General features: G+C 42.4%; 1 protein-coding gene and 1 pseudogene across 3 annotated transcripts in view; both read right to left on the bottom strand.

Annotated features, from left to right (window-relative positions):
• The window catches only part of SMYD3 (SET and MYND domain containing 3), a 711390-nt gene that overhangs the window by 138273 nt on the left and 548203 nt on the right, over window positions 1-24914 (bottom strand). For both annotated transcript variants that reach the window (XM_082676889.1, XM_082676890.1), the window contains 3 exons: window positions 15645-15712; window positions 14010-14112; window positions 7564-7674 (listed from right to left, as the gene is read on the bottom strand). In XM_082676889.1, coding sequence (XP_082533015.1) covers window positions 7564-7674; window positions 14010-14112; window positions 15645-15712 — 282 coding nt within the window. The remainder of the gene's footprint in view (window positions 1-7563; window positions 7675-14009; window positions 14113-15644; window positions 15713-24914) is intronic.
• Window positions 4541-4895, bottom strand: LOC309827977 (non-histone chromosomal protein HMG-14-like; annotated as a pseudogene). Its single transcript has one exon. The product of its transcript is annotated as a non-histone chromosomal protein HMG-14-like (transcript).

Below are 24914 nucleotides of genomic sequence, written 5' to 3'. Positions count from 1 at the left end.
TTCAACGCTGCCTCCTTTCCCCAGTCTTCCCGGTTTAACAGTGACAGCCTGGGGAAGGTGCAGCACATACAGGAACCGAGGCCACTCTCGCCAGTACTAGTCGTGTCTCTGAGGGATGCTGGGCTACTCTGGGCTCCGTCACCCACAGATGTACTGAAGGGCCTCATAGGGACCCAAGAAAGTGACTCCATGTTACAAAAGAGAGTCTCTGAAAAGAAACTGCAATATTTACCAAAGACAATCATTAACATTGCTTTATTTCTACAAAAGAAAATGAGAGTGGGTGGACTTAGAACTGTAGCATCAAGGAATGAGAAGCTTCTTAGGGCGTTTCCTCCTATTAAACTGTTTTTGAAATGGATACATTTTCAGAATGATTCTACTCAACTCTCCCTCCAAAGAAGGCCCAGGGATACAAGACACAGATCTCTGCTCCACAGACAGGCAGGTACTGGGTAAAAGTGCACACATGCTTGGAAGCCCTCAGGAGAATTAGATCATTGTTTATCCTCGTATTTTCCTCTGCCGCCAAAGACTTGAATTCTTAGCTACGAAAAGCGAACAGCAGGCTTCCAACAAGATGTTGTAAGTTCAGACTTGGAGGTGCTCTCTTCTACTCCAAACCCATAGTAATGATGAGTAAAATATAAAAAGAAAAACCAAAAGTGGCTTCACTAATTCAAAAACAAGATAAACTTCTCCCTGGACCAGTAACAGAACAGAAACGCAGAGCCCTCAGCAAAGCCGAAGCCAGGGCCTCCGGTCTAGAAGCTGGCAGTCACAGGCACGAGTTCAGTTCCAATGCTTAAAAGAGATAAAAATGGTTCACAGAAGAAAGGTGAGTAGAGTCTGCTTTAAAGCTTAAAGGCAGGGGATGAGGTGAGGCTCCCCTGGTTACAAAAAGAGGCTGACAATATAGGTTGATGACACGTTTCCTTGGGATAAACATTTATAGAAATTATTGGACCTGGAAAGGCTAGAAGGCACAGATAGAGTCTCTCCAGGTAAGGAGTCAGATGCCTGTTGCCTAAGTAACCAGGTCTGCAATAGCCTCAACATTGCTGTGGTGCAACACCTACAAATGCCATGAAGTCTGGATTCTGAACTGGGGCCTGAGGAGCCTGAGGGAGGCAAGTGCAAAGCTACCAGACAGAGCAGATGCACAGAGAGGAGGAAAAAGGAACAAAATAAAGAAAAACTTTCCACTAAAAATGGGCCTGCCATACAAAATTCCAGAACACACAGTGAAATGCAAGGCTAAGGAAGATAACCGACAAAAATCAACAATCAGAACACAATTTCACTCCAGTAAAATAAACTATAGCACTGACTGACCAAGACTTGAAGTATGATGAGGATGCTCAAATAGATAAATAACAGAGGAGTATGCATTGGAAGTGAATAAGAAATTATGAAACAGAAACAGGTAGAAATAAAACCTAAACTGGAAGATATGGGGGGAAAAAAGCAAATTTGAAATCCTGGAAATAAAAAATAGTCATTAAACCAACCCAATAGCAAAAAAAAAATCCCTAGGATGTGCCTTAAGGGAACTTTAGTTTTAGAAACATGGAATAAATACCAGAAGCTGAGAGGGGGCACCCTCTGGGGGGCAGGACTCAGGCAGCAGCAGGAGAGAATGTACCAAAGTTTTCAACTTGGGTCTAGTACTTTGACTTCTCAAAGTGTATACATGTATAGCTTTAATACATTTTTTTTTTTTTTTTTTTTGATACGTGGGCCTCTCACCGCTGTGGCCTCTCCCGCTGCGGAGCACAGGCTCCGGACGCGCAGGCTCAGCGGCCATGGCTCACGGGCCCAGACGCTCCGCGGCACGTGGGATCCTCCCAGACTGGGGCACGAACCCGTGTCCCCTGCATCGGCAGGCGGACTCCCAACAACTGCGCCACCAAGGAAGCCCCTAATAAAATTTTTTTAAAAAAATTAAAAGACTACAAGAAATAAGGAAGGATTACCTAAAGGACATGCAGTTCTTGCTTTCTTCTATATAGTCTCAGTTTTATTCTTGGAATGAAGTAAACCATCAGAGAGATGAGAACATAGATTACATAAATTTTCACCTTCCTTACTTCTTTTATTAAGTTATAATGTGAAACTATGTCAATCAACCACACAGAAGAATATTATAAAAATCAGCTCTTCAAGTCATTGCGGATTCTGATAAGGATATTGCTCATTCAGTCTCAGTGGGACCCTTGGTGAGTGCCTCAGGCCTCAGTTCCAGGAGAAACTGCTGCAGCTGAGGAGCACGTATGTGTCCTGTCTTCCAGCTACTGTGCATTTCGAAATTAGTCTTTAGCTTTGGCTGCTGAGAAATTTAAAGCAAATTTGTGATTTATTTCTTGTCACCGTATAGGATCATATGGCGTGCATTCTGGGTTCTAACCTGCTTTTATCTTATTTTTTGCCACTCTTATTTCACAAGTCAATATAAAATTTATTGTTGCTGTATTGCATATACAGGTATACATTGATACATATATGTGTATATGTGTGCATGGGTGCCTGTAAGCCACTTCAGAATCTTTTGGGTGGGGAAATTGTATAATTAGATAAAACAATTTAGGTGAAACGAGTTGCAAAAGAGAGGAAAAAGGAAAAGAGAAAAAAAGAAACAAATACAGGCTGGATCTTGGGGTCATGACTTGCAGGACACTGAACGCCAAGCTAAGAGTCTGAAGTTTATCCTGAAGACTAGGGATAATGCTGAATATTTAAAAAATTCTGAGCAAACAACGGCATGGAAATAGTGCTATTTCAGAAAACTTACTCAAAAACAGTGTGCAAAAGAGATGAAAGGAAAGAAATTGAGTGCCAGGTGACCAATTAGGGGCTATTTCAATAAACTAGGAATGAGGCAAGAGGGCTGTGAGTAAATTGACTGACATCGCGTTTTAAAAGAAGCATCATATGTGACAGGCTTAGGAAAGAAAGTAAATACAACCTTCTTTTTGCAATAAAGCATGTGACATTCAAGGAAGCACACTATGTACCATCCACAAACTTACGGAAACAATCAATTCTATTTGGTCTGTTCTGCTTCTATTGCCTTGGATTCTGACCCGCACAAGCCAAATCATCCCAAAACCTCCTCTAGAAGGTAAGTTTTATTTCTTCCAGAAATTAAGTTGTTGCTGATTACAAATGACAACTAACTCCATAAATGCAAATTACACCTGTTATTAAAAGGCCTCTTGCCTTCCTGAAACATGATACCACGCAAGTCCCCTAACATACAGATGTGGCACGTAATAAATATTGCTTGATGCAGAAACCTGTTGAGAGGAATTTTCTAGGTTCCAAGAAAAACGGAAAAATAAGCTTGAAAACTTTAAATCTAGGAACTGAAGTAAATTTAATTTTTGAACTAATTTTTAATTTATGCTCTTTGGGGGATGGGCTAAGTTGAATTTAACCTCTGTAGTATTTTTGCAAATCAAAGCAACAGTATAGAGATTTCAGAAGGGATGTTTATATCACTGAATAGAACAAAATTCTCAGATAAATAGAAACTCAAAAATATAACTGATGAACTAACTGAAATCAAGTTTATATTTTCATCTAAATAGATATCCTACTCATTTCCACCAGGAAACATTTCACAGAAATATGGGATAATAGAGCTGGAAGGGGCCTTAAGACCATCTTGTCTAATTCCCTTGTTTTACAGATGATGGAGCAAATCAGAGAGGCTGAATGACCTGCCCAAGATCACTCAGTCTGTAGATACAGAATGGACTGGAATCCAGCAGAGTAACTGAGCACTTTTTTTTTTCATAATTGAGATTTTATTGGTGGTTTTGAGGATCGGTACACAGACATTTCAATTTGTACATAATTCTTAAAATCTGAAAAATCACGTAGTTGTGATACTTTTCTAAACAGTTATTCCAGTGACTTTCCAGTTTAAAATTTGAAGGCAAATTTCCCTTAATAGGATATCAAGTACCAATATCTTCCAATACTGTTAAGCTGTTACATCATAATTACCACTAATTCACAATTTAATATCGTATACATTACATACTCACATTTTCAATCTTTTGCAATACATTACCAAAGTTATCAGGAAAACTGCACTACCAAGACCAAAGATGTTATGGAACGCACACAGTTCTGAAAGGGACACCCAAGGTCAAGGGGTAGTTTTCTTTAGGAAACAATTCTACCAAAAACAACATGGGAATGGAAGTAATTTAAAATGTCCAAGACATAGTAAATGTACAACGTGACTCCAAATTGCCATTTGGTATGCTTTGTATTATAAGATATAATAACTAATCCCCATCTATGGAATGTTAAGCTGACACCCAAGACAATCAAAGCCTCCTTATTCAATATCCCATTATTTTCTGGTCGTACTAAAAAATAAACAATGAGCAAATGATTTCACCTCTTTAAAAAAAAACCCTTTACACTTAAAAAATGTGAGGATGTGGGATTCCCTCCTTAAAAATGTTTCTAGAGCCTCTAAAAAAACTTGCATTCACAAAATAGTTGATAAAAATATTCCTCTGGATCATGCAAGAAGGGAGACAGGGGCCACTGATAAGACATAGTAGATGATATTAATCAGACTTGGCTTTTTTTCTCCTGCTTCATCAGAGGTTAGACTCGCCTGATTTTTAGTTTCTCTATTTTCTCCAGGTTAATCTTCTTTAGTTTCTTGCTTAGCCACTTCGGCCTGTTTTCTCTTTGCTCCCCTTTTTCTCTTTTGTGTGCACTTTTTTGTCTGAAGGTATATCCTTTCCTGCTGTCTTTTTTGGCTTCATTCCCACTTTTTCAGGAGCAGGCTTAGCTGACAACCTTGCTGATCTCCTCTTGGGCTCCACATTCACCACCCCCTCTGTGGAGTTGACCTTCCTCTTGGGCATCATCATGGTTGGTCAGGTGTGCACCAGGTGCCTGTGGGCTACTGCACACACCTTCCCAAAGCGGGAGGCTGCCACTCCTCCCACCCTCAAGTACTTTTTTGATTATATAGCTTGGCCTACCTCTAACACAATATTTGTGATGACTAACGGTATGTGTCAACTTGACTGGGCTGCAGGGTGCCCAGACATTTGGTCAGACATTATTCTGGGTGTATCTGTGAGAGTGTTTTTGGATGAGATCAACATTTGGATAAATTGACTGAATAAAGCAGATTGCTCTCTCCAATGTGGGTGGGCCACACCCAATCAGTTGAAGCCCTGAAAAGAACAGAAGGGCTGACCCTACCACTAGTAAGAGAGAACTCCTCCTCCCTGATTAGGTGGGACAACAGTTTCTTCCTGTCTTTGGACTCAAACCAAAACACTGGCTTTCTTGGGTCTCCAGCCTGCCAGCTTTCAGACTGGAACTTACACCATCAGCAATCCTGGGTCTCCTGCCTGCCAACTGCAGATTTTGGGACTTCTCAGTCCCCACAATCACATGAGCTAAATCCTTACAATCAATCAATCAATCAATCAATCAATCAATCTCTCTCTCTCTCTCTCTCTCTCCACACACACACCCTGTTGGTTCTCTTTCTCTGGACAATCCTATCTCAAATAAACTTTGAACTCAAAGGAATAAAGAAAACGGTCTTAACGGATATGATAGACACTGTAGATCAGCTACCGAAAAGCTATCCACAGCTTTCTTCTCCCTTGTCTTCTTCTAGTGAAAAGCTAAAATTCTGTTTCCTTGCCTCTTGTATACCTACAGTAGGATGTGACAGAGTTCTGACCCATAAGATATAAGTGGAAATCCCTAGGAGGATTTCCCTTTGTTCTTTGCATTTTATTACCCCTTCTTTTCTTTTTTTTTTTTTTTTTTTTGGTCTAGAGCTTGGATGCACTGACTAGGGCTTGTGGGCAGCAGTCATCCTGGCACCATGAAGACAAAAGCATATGCTAGGGCTAGCTAAGGAGGAACACAGGAGGATTCTGGGTCTGTGATGAGACCCATGAGTAGCTGCTCCCATGTTGGACTGCTTCTCTAGAATTCTTGAGAAAAACACATCACACCTACTAAAGCCAGTTTTAGTCAGGTTATCTGTTATTTGTAGCCAAACTCTTTCCTAATATACTATTTTAGCCCAGATTTCAACTGTAACAATAAGCCAAAAGTGAACATGACCCCAGCTTTAATAAAACAATCACTTACTCAAAGAAAAAAAAAATTGAGGGTCTGCCATATAGATGGCATGTAAGAGGCACTAAATCCAAAAACCTTCCCATTCCCAACCAAGGATGCTGGTGGGAAGTTAGCTTGCTCCCTGCCATTCCAGGTTGTAATCTGAGGAGGAATCCCAGGGGATCCCCTATGATGCCTGGAATGTTTGTGAACTGCAAAACGGGAACACTAAAGTGGACTGAATCTTGGGGAGCTATTAGCAATGGGTCCAACTTTTCCCGTTCAGTTCACTTCTTTCTAAAAGTTCTTTTTAATGAAAAACTAATCATGATCACTAACTCCTGCATCTTTGGAATGAGCTCAGGGTCCTTTTGCATGCAGTGAAAGCAACTACCTCTCTCCATCGATGTCAGTGTCAGAAGTCACAGGTAGTTGTGGTACAGGGGAGGGAGCAATAGCTTTATCAAAAGCTAATGTGTTTAAGACTTGGTGCTGTCACTTTTCCTTCACCCCCTCCCAGAGGCACATTTCTGAACCTTTCTGAGTTCTGTTTCTTAATTTATGAGTATTAAGTTCAAACGAGATCATGATTACAAAAGAATTCCAACAAACGTAAAACACTCTACAAAAGTTAAGATTTCATTAGATAACCTGATTGTGTGCAAACTAAGAGTAAATAGGTTCAATGTGAGGAAAGTATAAGATTCATATGAGAAAAGTTTATTCTTTATCTTTATGGCGTTTATTTTGGATCTTCTTCATTTCTCAGAGAGTAAAAGCTGCTAGATAAGTGGTCACCATCTGATAAAGTAGTGCAGCAGAAAGGCTTACAGAAGAAATTTGAAAGAAATAAAAAACTAGACAAAACTTGAGATGTTCACTACTGAGCAATAGCTGTTACCAATCATAACATAATTAACCCTCTTGCTGCAGGCTCTAATAGCACTCTGGCCTTCAGTGTCCTTTTTTTTTTTTTTTTTTTTGCGGTATGCAGGCCTCTCACTGCTGTGGCCTCTCCCGTTGCGGAGCACAGGCTCCGGATGCGCAGGCTCAGCGGCCATGGCTCACGGGCCCAGTCGCTCCGCGGCACGTGGGATCCTCCCGGACCGGAGCACGAACCCGTGTCCCCTGCATCGGCAGGTGGACTCTCACCACGCCACCAGGGAAGCCCATTCAGTGTCCTTCTAATTACATGCTTTACACCTACATTCCCTCTAGACTCTAAACTCCATGGATCCTTACCTGAGATTAAACCTCTTACTGTCTGCTGGGTGATAAGAGTTCCAGGAAATAAAACATATGCATATTTTATTTACCTTTGTTTCCTGCTATGCACTGAGGGTCATTTACTTCTGGATTAATGAAATAAAAGCAGAGTTCTCTGAAAAACCACGCAGACATTGCCCAGGAGGTGTTCCAAGCTGGTTCCACACAACATACCTTGTCCTGGGTTTGACATCTCAGACAGTCACAGTCAAAGCAGTATTGGTCCCTCAGCTGCTTCCGGCGCTCCTCGCTGGTCATCAGCATATCCAGGTAGCAGATGGTGAGCTGCGGAGGCCAGAGAGGGAGGGGTCACACGGCTGCTGCGATCATTTTCTTTAACCAATGGCTATTACTGTGAATCATTAAAGTAAAACACGTTTTTATCGCACACCAAAAAGTGTAAGTAAGAGAGAGTACAACTTATGGTCCCTCCACCCAAATAATCACATGTAAAATTGTTAATGCATTACCTTCCAGTCTTTGTTATGTGGTGAACACACGCGTATCATATATTTATTTTAAAGAATTGGGCTCATTAACTCTATATGCTTTTGCACCTTATCTTTTATTCACCAAACAGTAAAATATCAAGAGCTGTTATACGTTGGATATTACTAAGTTTTGGTAATAAATTTTGTAACCACTGGCAATCAGAGAAGCCAAATTTATCCTGGCAATCAAATGGGTGGCAGATTATTGTAGCCAGATTGCTCTTAAATCCTAATCAATCCTAGAGCTGCTTCATGGAATTTAGGGTCAACCAGATTTGGAATCTTGGAACTTAGGAGACAGTTCCCTTACTTGTGAGGCTTTTATTTATTTATTTGTACAATATATTTATTTATTTATTTTTGTCTCAAGCCCACGCTAAGCAATAGTCTGTAACAACTGGGTTCCTGCCGCTGAGACCACAGCCACGTTTTAATTCCCTAAATCTTTCTTTTGCCTCATGATCTGAAGCCAGGCTGCCTCTGAGGTACAAAGGGCCACCGTATCAGGCAAGTTCCTCTTAAATTCCAAATAACCGATTTCTAAGCACACTTTTTGAAACAGCCTGTGAGGAAGTCTGGGGCAGCATACACATTCATCTTGAATTATCAGGCTCTCAGAGGCCCAGTTTCCTTACATGAGGTGAGACGGTAAAACGCACTGATCTCTGTGTTCCCTTTTGGGTTAACTCTAGGACCCTAATTCTCAATCCAGCCCAATGGCTCTCAGTCATCAGCCCCAGCTATCGGCTCAGATTAATTGGTAGTACTTACCGGGTGATTACAATGGGCCCAGTGTGAAGCCGACAAATCCAGGGCCTGTCACACCAGAGAAATACGCTTGACAGACCTAAGAGTCTATTACAAGGGCCAAAACTCATGAGTGATCATGCCAGGCAGTGAATGGGCAACAGGAGACTAGTTATTTCATTTAACCCCAAAAAGAGACTCCTACGGCTCCCTCAGTGTTCTGTAACTGCCTGGAACCATGACCTGGACTGTGCAATGGCTTTCTAACTGGCCCCCCTGCTGCCGTCAGTCTACGTTGCATCTTCTAGGCTGCTTTAAGAGAGATCTTCCTAAAGCTCATATTTGATCATGTCATTTCTCTATGCAAAGAGTTCTGATGGTTTCTCCCTGCCTATAGGATAAGGACACGCAAGGCTTCCCCAGAAGATTTTCTGTCTGCCTTTCTAGACTCTGCCATCTCTCCCTACACCCTACCATCTGTCACCATTATGTACACTGCTACCCGCTGAAACAAGGCACGCCATGCAACGTGTATGGTGTTGGCCTTTACCAGCCAACGCCCTTTCCTCCACTCTCATCTTATTCAGAATTCCCTCCTCCTTCAGGCTTGGCTCAAATACGCCTCCTCCAATGAAGAATGTCCAGTTCCTCCCATGCCTCTTTCACGCCACTGAAGTCTACAAAAATACACTGTATCAAAGCTGAAGGTCTCAACGGCAAAAACATTTTTATTCATATTTTTTGGGAAAAAAAAAAGCCGGATTACTAACTAGTAATGACAGCTAAATCATTTTATCAACCAAAGATAAAAACCTTTATTAAAGACTCGCTGACTCACTAGTTTTAATGGAGAATCTGCTCACTAACTGTAGGGCTCATCTAGTGGGAACATAGATATGAAACTTTGCCATTGATCAGTGGATGTTTTAATGGCAAAGAACAAAACTGCATTAAAATATTAATGCTACTGACCGTGGCTTTGCCGTTTTAGTGCAGCTCTTATGGAAAATGCAGTAAATCAATTCCAACATTAGAGTAATATCATGAAAGGTATTTGCTGGATATTGAATTTGTTGCTTACTTGAAAATTTCAAGGCAAAGTGAACCCCTTTTCCCGGAAGCCCATCTTCTCATTATGTACTTTGGAGTGGATAATAAGATCAAATTAAAATTAGACTTGGTCTTCGTTTCTCGAATTACATTGTCACAATTATAAATTTTTCTAATACTGGCTCTCAATTGAAAATAGACTTTGAAAAATCCTCCCTGTCTTTAAAGTCAAACCTGAGTGTTATTCATGTCTCTTCTCTTTGTCACACCCTCAGAGCCAGTCAGTTTTCAAATTCTGCTAATTCTAGCTCATAGATATATTCTTCAGATCCCCCATCACAAGCCACCACCTGAATCTCCCGTCTTCAGGCTGCCACTGTCACCTCCTGCCCGGATTATGCATCATTCTCCCAATCTTGCCTACACACGGAAAAACTCACCGTGCCGTTCCTTTGCTTAAACTCTTCAGTGATGACCCATTTCCTGTCCCCCTCCCTTCCAACAAATATTTAATGAGGGCCTCCTATATACCAGGCACTGTTACAGACCCTTCAGGTGAACTGAGATCCTCAATAAGGCCCCCGTGGGTTGCTTGGTCTGGTCCCTGCATATTCCCTCATCCGCTGGTCACAACTGAATTTGTCAGTCTATTGATGTGAACAGCTTCCTGTTCCTTGAATTCACCATTCTGTCCCTGGCTCCTGTGTCTTTTTTTTTCGGTATGTGGGCCTCTCGCTGTTGTGGCCTCTCCCGCTGTGGAGCACAGGCTCCGGATGCGCAGGCTCAGCGGCCATGGCTCACGGGCCCAGCCGCTCCACGGCGTGGGATCCTCCCGGACTGGGGCATGAACCCGTGTCCCCTGCATCGGCAGGAGGACTCTCAACCACTGCGCCACCAGGGAAGCCCCGCCCCTGTGTCTTTGTCTAGAATGCCTGCCCCTGTCTTAGCCAACTTTAACTCGCTGGATCCTTTAAAAGTCTAGGAGTCACTTCTCTGGAAGCCTTCCTTATCCTCTCCCATCACCCCTGATCCTTACCACCACTCGAGTGTCCCTGCTCTGAACCTCTAGAAAGCCCTGTGCCCATTTACACTATTTTAGTTTTCATATTCTATTATTGTGTTCTGTTCTGTGTCAGTTTCCTCAATTACACCTTGAATTCCTGAAGGCAAGGTAAGGTCTTACTCATCTTTGTATTCCCAACGCCCACCCCAGTACAGGATACCAGTAAGTGTGCAGTGAATTTGTTAAATGACTTAGCAAATAGAGATGGCTGGGAGAAGACAAAGACCGTTACTATCCCAAAACATTTTAGATGAAAACCGATACTTGGGGATACTGATATGTGCTCAATCTGTGCAGATCACATTTCTCTCAATTGCTGTGGCTCCAGAAAACACCGGCACCCAGTGGCATTATTTGTAACAGCTACAAGCTCCTCTAACCAGGCAAAACCAGGAAGCCTGGACTGTCCAGCTTTCTTCCATGATCCACGTTCCTGAAGACTGTCAGCTGATAACATGTGTTTCGTAGCTTAACAAAACCCAGAAGAGACAGCCATCGGCAACCCAGCGTGTGAGCCACGACTTAAACTATAATACACACATCTCTTGGTAGGAGGTACTGAATGAGAGACAAAACCCCCCACAAACAAACAAACAGAACAAAAAACAGCCCTTACCCCCTGCTAGACACAAAACAGTCCCAGAACTCAACATCACAGTGAAAATCCTTAAACAGCGAAGTGTTATAAGTGGTGCTGGTATGAAGGGAAGTGGTCCAAAAAGTGCAAAGGATGACTTTATGTGGAGAGAAACAAAGGTAAGAAATTTCTGTTATGGTGGAACCCTGTGTCATTTTCCAGGTCTCCTTGTCTGAGGTGTGAAATGTTCTCATCTCAAACTGGCAATGCGCTGGCTTTCGTGTTACTTTCTTTCCGGGGCCCATGGGACACACCTGAGGATTGGTGGTAGCTTCAAAATGGGTCTAAGGTTCTATTCCACCTCTGGTTTTGTGTCCAGCAAACCTCATGCATTCACTCAACAAATACAGACTGAGGAGTTTCTATATTACAGGCGCTATCCAGTCTTCTCTCGTGCAGCCTACATTCTGGTACTTCCATCCCAAATAGCACATTTTAAAACTGGGGGCGCCCTAATGAGCAATAAAGCCAAAATGCAAAATTGATGCTGTAATACAAAACTTCTACATTTCCTTCTTTATCCAATTTCACAAAAGCCAATATTTGCACAGTAAAAAGGAATTGTCCCTCTTAATTAACCTCAGAATGTCCTTTCTCCCTCTCCACTACCTCTACCACAGGGGGCTGGTTTTAAGTGTGCAGGATGTATTTTCAGTACTGGGGTGGCTATAAGCATGAAGTGAGCAGGGACTAGACACGGGAGTTCCTCACTGATGCAACAGTCGTACACAGCGAACAGCTGTCCCATCCGGGATGCCAACAGCGCCCTCAGTGAGAAACACTGCTGGTCTTTACACCACGTATGCTCGATTTAACAGAAAGTCAACCCAACCAAGTGTTACTGAATGCCTCCTGGGCTGTAAGGCCAAGTGCTAGGTGCTAAAGGAGACACAGTAAGACACAACTGTGTCTTCCTGTCTTCAGGAAGCTCACAGCTGAGTGGAGAAGTCACCAAAAGAGCTGGAATAAGTGCCAAAGAAATATTAATAACCACTGTAAGAGAGAGCTCAGAAGAAAAGATCTTTTAATTTGAGAAATCAGGAAACGCTTTATAGAAGACATGATGTTTGAGAGGGCCTTGAGAGGTGTATAACGTTAAGACAGGTAGAAATGGTGGGCAGACAGAAGGGGAGCAACTGCGCAGAGAAAACGTCATGCACCAAGACATGTATAATGGTGGGGAAAGAAATTTATCTTCTGAACAAGCTGGTATAAAAAGGACTTATAGGGAGAATCCTCTCTTTGCTGCTCCAGAGATGGAAAGAGAAGGACATGAAATAAGCACCAAAAGACAGTGTTTTTTCAACTAAATGAAAAACAACCCGGGAGAAGAACTGGCAGCCAAGCCTAGGAAAAAAGATATAAAGAGATTTCTTTGTTGTTTCTGAAAAGTCCAACTGTTACCAATAGTTTTTCTGTTTGCTTGTCAAGTTACCTTTTCTTTTTAAATTTAGTAGAACACCACCACCACCATCATTATCAAAAGGCAGCCATCCCTCAGCTCCCAAAATGTTGAAATTGGATAGTGGTCCCCCCTTCTTACCTGCCTTGAAGTCACATAGGACCCAAGGAAAAAAATCTAAATTCTATATACTGTTGACAGGTATCCCAGTGTACCAACTACACTGATCCTAAAAACTGGAAATTCAGTAAGTGGCTGTATAAGAGACAGCTTATTCAGTTGAAAATCAGTTTGGACCGAGTCTTATCAAAGCCAAATCCCTGTCTACATAAAATATGGTACCTCTGAGTTTAGGTTTTATTGGCTGAGTGCTGCATAAGTGCAATAAAAGCTTATGATGGTCTGTTTTCCTTGCAATAAATATCCACTTTAGCAAATTGGAAGGTAGAAGGAAACTAGGTTCTAAAAAGCGTAAATATCTATAACCCAGAATTCTGGGTAGTAACTGTGTAAACCCTGTCAGGATCAGGTTCAGCAGCCCTGGAGCAGCCCACCTGCAGCTGTCTTGTGAGACCTCGGACTTCTGAGAAGGCTCCTCTCATCAAAAGAGGCTGGCTGGGCAGCCTGTAAAACTGGAAGGGTCAAGGCCAGTTCATTGCTGGAGGTCACACTTCCTGTCCCCTATTCCCTTCACATCTTTGCCTCGACAGTTACCCAGAGATGCTGACGCTGATAGGTTTGTAAAGGTCCAACGACAACCTGAAAGAGTACAACTCGTTTGCTTTCTTAACACGAAGGTAAAAACGAATCACCTCTGAAATGCAATTAGGGACCTTGGGAATCAGTAAGCCCTTGGGATCTCATTCACAAGCTGGGCTGCCCTCCCTGCCTATGGAAAGATGACCACTTGCAGAGATGCGAGGGGCCGCTGAACTGTCATACGCACAAAACACACACTCTGTCACACACACACCTCTCCCCCACATACATACAACAGGAACTGTCATCATCCAGAAAAATGGTGATTAAAAAAAAAAACGTTAGCTCATCTATAATCTGGGAGAGGTGATGGATAAATGAGTCGCTGGGTAGAGGTGTTATACATCTTCTCCTTGGCAGAAGGACAATGAAAAGCTGCCCCTCAGGCACAACTGGCTGTAGGGCAGGGCCTTGCTGAGAGGGTCTTTGATGGAAAAGGAGGCCAGCCAGTGGGAAACACGGGTTCCTTACCTCCTCTCCGGCCTCAATGTCTCGGACTGCACGCAGCAAGAGGTGGGGTCCGTTGAACACAATTGAACAGTTGGGGTCACAGCTGTGATTGAGCAAAGACATACTGCAGGAAAGAAAAAAAAGGAGAGACCATCGTGGCCCAGTAGATGGAGTCAAATATCTAAACATAATTGTGGGCAAAAAACACTTTAGCTTAGGGGCAGGGGGACAGGTAAGGTTGACAGTGTAAAAGGGATTGAGTGCTCTGGGGCCTCTAGCCCACTTCCTGTGAAGTGAAACGCTCCCCAAGATGGAGCTCATTAGGGAAGTTTGTTAATAAAAACATTCTGAGTCCTTCTGGGGGATGGGTGAGGGGAGGTAGTTGTCTCATTATACCAGCCAGTAAGGCAACCCAACATGAAGATGGGGAAAAAAACTGACCTGCAAAGGAATAATTTCTGAGATAATGGGATACGGCAGTTAAAGCCAAGACACCACTGAGCTTCCCACACAGGACCGCATTTGTCAAGCTCCTCTGGAGGAACTGCCACCTTCACGAGAACATGCACAACTACACTAAAGAATAATTAGGAGTACTTCCTCTGCAACAGAACGCTAGGTTTATCTCGCTAACGAGACCCTCATGCATTCTGGGCCGTGGCCAAGTCATTTTATTACCTTGGAGGCACATTTTTTTTTTCCATCTGGGGAGGGAATGGATTTAAGCTGCCACCACATTTACAGTTAGAAATAACTGTAAGTAAGCATCACTATGTAGAAACCGCTTTCTTAGCACTTGAGCATGTTTATCAGATTTAACCATCACCATAACATTCTGAGGGTCATTTACTGATGAGGAAACTGACACATGGAAGTTAAATGACTTCCCCAAGGACACATAACTAGTAAATGGTGACTGAATTTGAACCGGGTGGTCTGAACTCAGAGCCCATGCTCTGAACTAGTCTATGTTACTGCTTTTTGAGGACCCATAGCATAGACATGTAGTGGATAACACGTGAGAAATAAGAAGCTGAATTCTCAGATTCACAGTTAATTATAAGAAAGACCCTATTTGTATTAGGACCCTAATAGCATGAAAACAAAATCAAACTAGGAGTGACCCCGGAGTGCTTGTGGAAGGATAGTCTAGTAGCTCAGTGATTCAGATCACCTCAGAGATAGCTGGAGAGAACGCTTCAGAAGGCCAGAGCCTGAAAGTGTTCTCGCCTCCTGGAGCAACGGGGCTCAGAGTATGCTAAGCGGAAAGACCAAATGAACCCGACTGGTGCAGTACAGCAGGTCTGGTGAAACGATCATGTGCATCGGCCCAGAAGGGTCGGGGAATAACAAAATCTCAGCCTGATGGTTTATTAGCACCCACAATCCCCAACTTTTTACCCCAAAGTTCCTGAGAACAAGAATTTAGGTCTGTGGTATACCTCTTTGTTAATACCATAGCATATAATGTGGGGATATAAAACGTTCTGTTTTTTTTTTTTAACTTCACATTTTCTTGTCACTTATCATTAAGTTTCAAGCGTGGCTCTTGAAGCAGCTGCTTGTAACAGCCTTTCTAACTACTTTTAAAAGGTTGGGGAGGTGGGTGGGAATTAAAGTTGCTTCTTCCAGGAAATGAAATGCCATTCACCATACCTAGGATACAGGCCAACACCAACTTCCTGCATCTCTGCATTACAGATGGTGAAAGAGTTGCAGATCACCTGTAAAAACAAGGGGGAGACAGGATTACCAGTCACCTAAGAAACTTCACAGGCAAGAGAACAAAAATTTTCAAAATAAAATGTAGGATCCTTGGGACTTCCCTGGTGGCGCAGTGGTTGAGAATCCACCTGCCAGTGCAGGTGACACGGGTTGGAGCCCTGGTCCAGGAAGATCCCACATGCCGTGGAGCAACTAAGCCCGTGAGCCACAACTACTGAGCCTGCGCTCCAGAGCCTACGAGCCACAACTACTGAAGCCCATGTGCCCTAGAGCCCATGCTCCGCAACAAGAGAAGCCACCGCAATGAGAAGCCCGTGCACCACAACGAAGAGTAGCCCCCGTTCACCGCAACTAGAGGAAGCCTGCGTGCAGCAATGAAGACCCAACGTGGCCATAAATAAGTAAATAATAGGGATGGAGCAGGCAAGAGAAAGAGAAATTTTAAAGAATATGTGCCATGTGTTAGATTTACTTCTCTTCATGATTTTATTTATTTATTTATTCTTATAAATTTATTTTTGCCTGTGTTGGGTCTTCATTGCTGCATGCAGGCTTTCTCTAGTTGCAGCGAGCGGGGGCTACTCTTCATTGCGGTGCACCGGCTTCTCTTGTGGTGGCTTCTCTTGTTGTGGAGTGCGGCTTCAGTAGTTGTGGCTCGTGGGCTCTAGAGCACAGGCTCAGTAGTTGTGGCACACGGGCTTAGTTGCTCTGCAGCATGTGGGATCTTCCCGGACCAGGGCTCGGACCCGTGTCCCCTGCATTGGCAGGCGGTTTCTTAACCACTGCACCAGCAGGGAAGTCCCTGCAGTGTGTTATTTGAAATGTGCTTGCACCCAGTCACTCCAAACCTTCTCTCTTACCTTGTCACTTAGAAACAGAACATGAAAATTATAAAATCTAATCTGACTGGTTTTTAAAAAGTAAATGATAGTAATGGTAAACATCAAGTCATGAAACCATGATACTATCTAAGGCCAAACCAAAAACATTCATTTAAAAATCTATGTGTTGGGCTTCCCTGGTGGCGCAGTGGCTGGGAGTCCGCCTGCCGATGCAGGGGACACAGGTTCGTGTCCCGGTCCGGGAAGATCCCACATGCTGCGGAGCGGCTGGGCCCGTGAGCCATGGCCACTGAGCCTGCGTGTCTGGAGCCTGTGCTCCGCAACGGGAGAGACCACAACAGTGAGAGGCCCTCGTACCACAACAACAACAAAAAATTTATGTGTTGATAAATAATGCTTTTTTTGGGGGGGGGTGTACAAAACTAATTTAAAGCAAATTAAACTATGTATATCACTTGTTAAATGGACAAATTAAAATTTTGTCCTTATATGAATATTATTGATTTTGCAAATGTATTTTACTGTACAAGCTAGGTAATAAATAAAACAATCTTACTTAGCTAAACTACTTTATCACATCCCATATCACAATATACTTGGACATGCGTCCTTCTACACCCTGGTACATTCAAGTACTGTTCCCACAACTTTAAAAGTGTCTGTCACATTTCAAGCTGTGGTCACAAATAGTGTACACTCGACATACAGAATACTCAGCATTGACTTGCCAAGGCTAAAATCAACATCAAGGCCAATGTCATAACTGAGGGAACAGCAATCATAAAATTGTGCTTCCTATTTTACATGTTTTCCAAGGTCAAACTACCAAATGTTAGCAAATGAGGATTCACAGAATGAAGCCCCTTTAGATAAAATGTTTGCTTTCTAAAATCCACCCATATTTTCATTTTTCTAAGGGCTTTACTCACAGCAGAACTTATTATATCTTCAGCAGTTGTCCTTGATAATCGAAAGCAAAACAGGAATGATATTCACAAATTTGCCCATTGTTCCTTCCCTGAGGATATTACCTAGCATTTCACCTCCTTATAAGTCATCTGATGAAAAAAGCACTTACTATAGATGTCTGTCAAGTATGTATAAAAATATAAAGCCCTGGAACATGATTTCCATTGTTTAACTTCCCTCCCACATCCTGAGGCTCAGAACTACTATGATATTCTTAAATTATAAAATTTAACTTATTATAGAATATTGTTGTAGGTTTCCATAGCTCTGACATAAGAGTCTTTTCTGTTAAAAATTTCATTTAGTCATGCTCTTATCCAAAAAGTTTATAATCACAATGAATTCAACTTTTTTCCGCAGAGCACACTTAAAGATTCTTTTGTTCAACTCGAATTTCTAAAAATGTTCTCTTACCTGATAATCTAGTTTCACCATTCTCTTTCCATGTAATTAGAGCAAAAATCTACCCGTGGGCAGTGCCAGTATTCCTCACTGTAATTTTTCTGAGTTTCAGTACTAAATTCCTAAATGAAATATGCTAGGTGGTGAGTATCACCTGACTGAGGCTGAATTGAATACAGCAGTGTGTGCCTCAAATCAAGTTAATTGATTTTCCATCAAGTTCACGGAGAAAAGAAAACTGCAGAAAAATATTCCACGTGAAAGATAATACTGAACACTAACCCACTGCTTAATGTAATCCCCAAACGAAAGATAAATTCAAGTGTGAGCTGAGGTTATGCTCACTATGTAGAAATTAAGGTGAATATTCTTTCCAGGAGAAAATTTGGCAGGCGAGGGTTTGTCATACTGATCATACTTGACATCTCAGGGACTGAAACCCCAGAAGCATATATTTCACATTAGAGCACGTGAAGTGTGCATGACTCATCTGCAAGCTGCACGGGCCTGCACCAGGGTGTTTTGGGGACTAGTGCCTGGAGCTGCTTCTGGCAAGCAGTGGCCACAGATGAGGGAGCATCTCAGTGGGTCAATCCTTCTGTGGCTTCCCAAGCCTACCCAATCTCTGGACACTGCCCAATGACCCACGTGAGCGGAAGCCAGGAAAGAAAGGACACCAGACTAGAGAGTCACAACTCTGGTTACGTAGTCCAGAGGATGCAAGAAATTAGACTCTGAGGTTAGACAGTCTCTCTTGTGATCTCTCAAGGTGTGCTCCTTTATTTTCAGAAATATAGAAGCAAGTAAAAGAGAAAATAAACCATGGCTTCATTCCCACCCGCACCCCAACCCTTTCTCTAAGAGGTAATCAGTCCTTCCCCGCTTCCACCAGCCACTCTTACAAACAGACAGATACACAACAGATGGGTGAGACTTCAATGCAAGGACACGATGTGATTATTTGTCCTTTCTTCTGGTACCATATTAAATTAAACAGCATAATGAATACACAAATGGTACTCTTCCCAGCCTCTCTCCTGACCAGGCGCCTCAGGTGGTGATGATAAAACACCGGCATGCACCCTGCACCACTCCAGTAGTGCCCTACAGAGATTCGTAAGGGAAGACCCCTTGTCCCATTCAGAGTTCATCAGAATGTGAAGAGGAGGGGATTTGAAAGGCAGATTAAATACACCTTTTCTTCTATAACGTGTATTGCTGAAAGTAAAGTCTGATAGACTCTTCTTGGCTACTTAGTAGGAAAGCAATATAGAAGCATGAGCTTTAAAAAGATAGACAAGCCCTGGGCGAGGGAGAGAAGCTGACTGCTGGGCTTGGATCTGGTCCTGATCAAATCTTCCAGTCTCTTCGCAGCCTCTTCTGAAAAGTCTTCTCTCCTGGGAGGCCTCCGGTCTCACCCGGCTGGGGAGGGAGACCCCTTGGCCTTTGTTTCTGCATGCTGTCCACATACTCACTCCCACACTCGGCACAGGATATTACAGCTATTTCTGTATACTTGACTTCCAAGAGAGTAGAACTTCTACATTATTCTTTTTTTTCCTCCTGGCTCAGACATGTCTGACACACTGTGTTCAAAAACTGTTTGTTTAATATTAGTGACTTTGTTAGCCTTTGTGACTTCTATATAGAATTGTTAATAAACCAAGGCAGAACTTCCCAGGTGGTGCAGTGGTTAAGAATCTGCCTGCCATTGCAGGGGACACGGGTTTGAGCCCTGGTCCGGGAAGATCCCACACGCCGCGGACCAACTAAGCCCGTGCACCACAACTACTGAGCCTGCGCTCTAGAGCCCGCGAGCCACAACTACTGAAGCCCACGTGCCTAAAGCCCGTGCTCGGCAACAAGAGAAGCCACCACAATGAGAAGCCCACGCACCGCAACAAAGACCCAAGGCAGCCGAAAATAAATAAATAAATAAATTTATTTTAAAAATGTAAAATATAAAATTATAAAAAAAGTATAAATAAACCAAGGCAATCATCACCATACAGCCAAAAAAAAAGTTCTCTTAACATCCTCCTCTCCTTCTCACTTTTCTCTCTCTCCCCATCTCCATTCCTTCCTACAACAAAGTCATAGTTGTAGGAGGTCACAGTGACTTACACAGACTAGGTTCTGGAACTGTAAGAAGATACAAGGTCAGAACACTGCCCTCAAGGACTCTGAGACCAGCAGGGGAGACAGCTGTATTAGTCAGTTAACAACATTCGAACCGTACTAGTGCCCAGCAGAGGGGTCACTAGCTCAGCTGGGGCAGGTCAGTGAAGGCTCACTGACGAGCAGATGCCAGAGGAGGTACCTGGAATCTGGAGTCACGAGTGTAACTCAAACTTCTTATTCCTTATGGGACACAGTGGGAGAATATCAACTTAATTATAAACCCTAAAAATCTGGTTCCTTAGATTGAGGAAAACTGGCATAAACCTCATACCTACACAGACCCCTTTGACTTTCAAAAGTTAAAGGTGGTGACATCTGATAATAGTAGCTATTACAAAGTAAACACCAATAAGTAAAAGGAATAGGGGTCTAGGGTTTTGACACAGATTGTAGAAAACACCCACCACATTTCTTTCTTGGTTTAAAAAGACTCACAAACCTCTAAAATGTGTCTTCTCCTCACTCCATGTTGTGGAGAGGAGAAAAAAAGGCACAGTAGTATTAAAGATATTAAAAGTATTAAAAATATTAAAAAGGCACAGTAGTATTAAAGATATTAAAAGTATTAAAAATATTAAAGTAGTACCTAAAATACCATGATTTAATTGTTTTCTCTGAAGAGCCAGGAAGGATATACTTCAATTAAAAAAAAAGAAGGAAAGAAAGCAAAGAAAAAGAACCAGAAAGGAGATGTAGGAAGGGCTGAACGCAGGCCAGGGGGACTCAGGAGGAGGGCGGCCTGGGTAGGGATGACCTCAACGCTTTCCTCCACCACTTGCTGAGGCTGTGTGAAAATCATACAACTGAACTCACAGTTTTCCGGCACAGAAAAGCCTTTACGAAAGCCAAGTGTTTAGCCTGAGGGACACCTGACATTTCTGTGGTGCCCTTTGAAGGCCTTCTCATCTCATCTTGTCTACTTCTCCAGCCTCTCACCAACAAGCTATTAGTACTTCAGCTTCATTTTAAGGACGAGGAAAAGCAAGCTAAGAGAAATACACGTGCTGTTCTCTGGTACACGTTCACCAGCTCTCACAAAGCAGCAGAATGTAGTTTGTCTTAGCAGAAAACTCAGGCCCGAAGGAATTATATACAGGACAGATTGGGAGAAGGGGGTGAGCGAAAGGCGAGGTCTGGAACAGTGCTGTAGCCGGGGCCTTCAGAATTAGAGATTTATTCACTCATTTATTAAGGGCCTATTATGCACCAAGGCACCGCCAGCAAGGAGTAAAAACTACCCCTTTCACCACTTTGCCTGGTGACCCAAGTGAAATAAGAATGTAAAAAATGTCACATTTCTCTCCAGTTCTGACAAAGTTTGGCCTCCCTCGGCCAAAGATTATTTTCCTGACTATTGGCCATATCTCTTTGCAAGGCACTCTGTCGAAATACAAGTTGCAATGACGCAGGGCAGCACTCTAATCTGTCAGCTCAATTTAGAAACACATGAGACGGCTGGTCTTCCACGGCCCTGGGTGGCGCACTGGCCCCCCCACCCTCTGATCATTCACACGAAGGATTGCTGGGGATTACTGAAGACCAGCTGGGAGACGTAAATTAAAATGGGTGGCCTTTGAAGTTTCCACTCTTCCATTGTTTGACTGCAGCCAGCCGCCCTTACCAAATTAGCGCCACAAAGAAAGGGATGCTCGCTCCCCAATACAGGCTGGAAAGATCAATCAGCTACAAAAGAGGAAGCAGCTAAGGAAGAAGGAGAAAAGGAGGCCTTGATACCTTGTCACGTGACTGTCACGGTATTTGTAGGCATTCACACAGGGAAGGATCTGAGACAGAGTACGGAAAAAACTCTTCCTTCCCACATGGCCCTCCTGCCATCTTCCTCCCAAATAAGCATGATTGTGGTCTCCTGTTTCACGGATGCCTTCTGCCTTCGCACCTGATCACATTTAAAAACTTAGGGAATCTGTATTTTTTATGTGGGGTGAAATGTGCTAACTTACGTGTCTGCATTTCTACGCTATTGGCCCATTAGTTTAGATTAGGAAAAGCCAAAAATAAAAGACCAGAATTTACCAGAAAGCTATAATCCTGAGGAATTGTGCAGATTAAGTGAGATAATACATGCAGGCCTCCGAATGGCTCCTGGCACACGGGAAGCTTGGTAAATAGTAGCAAAATCATTATTATTACCCAGTTCATCAACTATAAGACAGACTCAGTAATTAGTAAGATGCACCATTATATTATGCACCACTAAGAAAAACCACTAACAAACTATATTATGCTATTAGTCGTAAAACAGATTCCAATTTCAGAGAGGTAAAACTGTGAAAAATATGAACCTTGGGATTAATGAAATACAACATCACTATGTACAGCTCCAGGTTCCTGGAAGAATGCAAATAGAGGTCTATACAGCGGGTACTGGGGGACATACAGGACGTCTGTGTCAGCACAGCCACATCAGGCCCTGAGCTTCTGACCTCCCAGAAACCCTCCCACTAACAGACTGGGCTGCTCTGGGTTGGGAGACTCTTAGCATCACCCGAAGGCATTCACCACTGTCAGTTCATTGTTCCCTATCCTCTGAATCAGTCATCATAAAGCAGACTACCATAAGTCACTCAAAACCCGAAGTACAACCCCGGTATAAAGTTACATCGCTTGCGCCAAGTCAATGGTCTTGCCAAATCTGGCTACACTCTGGAGGTGACCTAATGCACATATGTTCCCAGTATCTTCTTTCAGTACTCAGTTAAGCAGTGCAATTTTCCCTGGAATGGAATTTAAATTAGTTACTTTAAAACCCAAGTTCACATTTTCCTCCACCTACCACATAGCTCTCTCTAAATAACCAAGTGAAAGCGTTTATGAGGATACATTGGGTAGAGACACTGCAGACGGATTTCAAAGTCACTCATCATTATCCTGACAAGTCATACAGATAGGTATTGTATGCTCCGGAATCTTAGCCGGTTATTTTTCAAGGAGAGTACTGGCCTTCAAGACAACACGTAAGGAACTGAAGAAAGACATACAAAGACGTATACAGAAACTACACAGGACCTGAAGAAAACCAGGGCACGTTGCTTCTGCAACACCCTTGTTACCTAAATGCCAAGGAGTGGGTAATCTTCTATAGCACCAGCCAGAGTCTTTGGTGGCCAAGAGCCCACTGCATTCCTTGGTTATACAAATATCTGAGAGTAAATTGTCCACTCAATGTTCATTTTATCACAATTTTCATATACTCTTCAGATATCTTTTTAAGAATACCTTTAGATGACCATAGACAAAACCTAACTATTAAAAATCAGAATATGCTGCCTGTGGTCTGGCCATTAAAACTCCTCACTTCCTTTGCATCGTCCTTTATAATGATCACTCTCAGAGTTGCCTCCACAAAGAAGAAACATCCGAGCTTCCTAATTTGTGAGATTCAACAGTCCACCTTCATGATCACAAAAGAGTCAAGTTTTCCTTTTCTTAAGTTATACAGATTTAATTAGATGTTTTTAAATAAAAAATAAAATTCCAAATGATTCTTTCTTTCCCTCCAGTCTATTTTGCATATTCTCTCTCCTCATTTTCCAGCAACATCTAAATGCAAAACAGAACATATTCACTAAAGGAAACAGAGTTGATAATTAAAGCAAATATAAATGAATTTGCATATGTGAGGCTTCCAACTTTGAATTCAGAGAGAGTGAATAGCATAACAGTCCAAATGAGAATTAATCTGAAGTTTGCAGAAAAAATTTAGTTAAATCAATGGCAGGAAAAGAAATTTGGTTTCAAAGAAAATAACACACAAACATCCCTAAGTGAAGATTATTACTGTAAAGCATATCTGAAAGGAAAAAAATAAACCAAAGCATTATCAGTAAAAGAGAAGTCCAAAAAAACTGAAATGCAAGGATCATTTTAGGAAATGGAGCAAAAATGAAATAGAAAAGAAAAAGGCATGAAAAGAAGATTAAGGAAACAGTAAGTTGACAATAAACAAGTTTCAAAGACTCGCAGTAAAGAGAAGTATAAGAATTACTGATTGCCAGTATGTATTTGGCTTGTCATGAAAAAAATAAAAGATTGACAAGGATAGAAAAAAGATACAATGATTTTACATGGCTGCCTGATAATAATTCAGTCCAATAAGTCAGAGAGTTTATTTTCAGAAGCAAATCAATAAAGAGGCAGCTTATAGGTAAATGGGGAGAGTATTGGGTGATGGGCACCACTGTTCCCACTGTTCTACTGAACAGACTGTGATACAGGCTCCCCAGATGTTCCTGCTAATGACTAAAGAAAGGTGTCCCTCCCTGCTTCCACCATGGCTAGCATTCTGTGCAAAAGAAACATTGAAAGTCAACATGCTCTAATGATATGTTTCGTAGTACAGTGTAGACAGAGCAAGTTTTCACTAAGCTAGAGGCAGATAGAGCATTGGCTACACACAACAGCAGAGGGCTGTAAAAACTCTTCCTAAATGAGCCTCAACTCCCCAAATGCCCTCAACCACATAGAGCGTGTCATGTCCCAACCAAAGCCTTCTTAATATCTCCAACTACCTTTCCTTACGCAGGGGTCAGCACATACCTAGACGCTATATCAAGGTGAAGACTAAATATCTTTAGTTTTAGTAAGGCACTAGGATCAAAACAGAAAGCCAGTTATTAGATAGAATAGGTAGCAATTAGAGGCTGAGCAGGAATAAGAATCTAAAACAGAGGAACTTGGTAGGCATGTAATCATGAAATCCCCAAAACATCCCAGAAAGTGAGAAAAATAAATACCTTTGGGTAAAGTGTTGTTTCCCCAAAGAGGAATTCAAGATAGTTAGACCTCT

This window comes from Grampus griseus, assembly GCF_964374135.1.
Source record: "Grampus griseus genome assembly, chromosome: 1".
Taxonomy (NCBI): Eukaryota; Metazoa; Chordata; class Mammalia; order Artiodactyla; family Delphinidae; genus Grampus; species Grampus griseus.
Note: the sequence above shows the minus strand (reverse complement) of the source record. Positions and strands in the feature narration are given on the sequence as shown.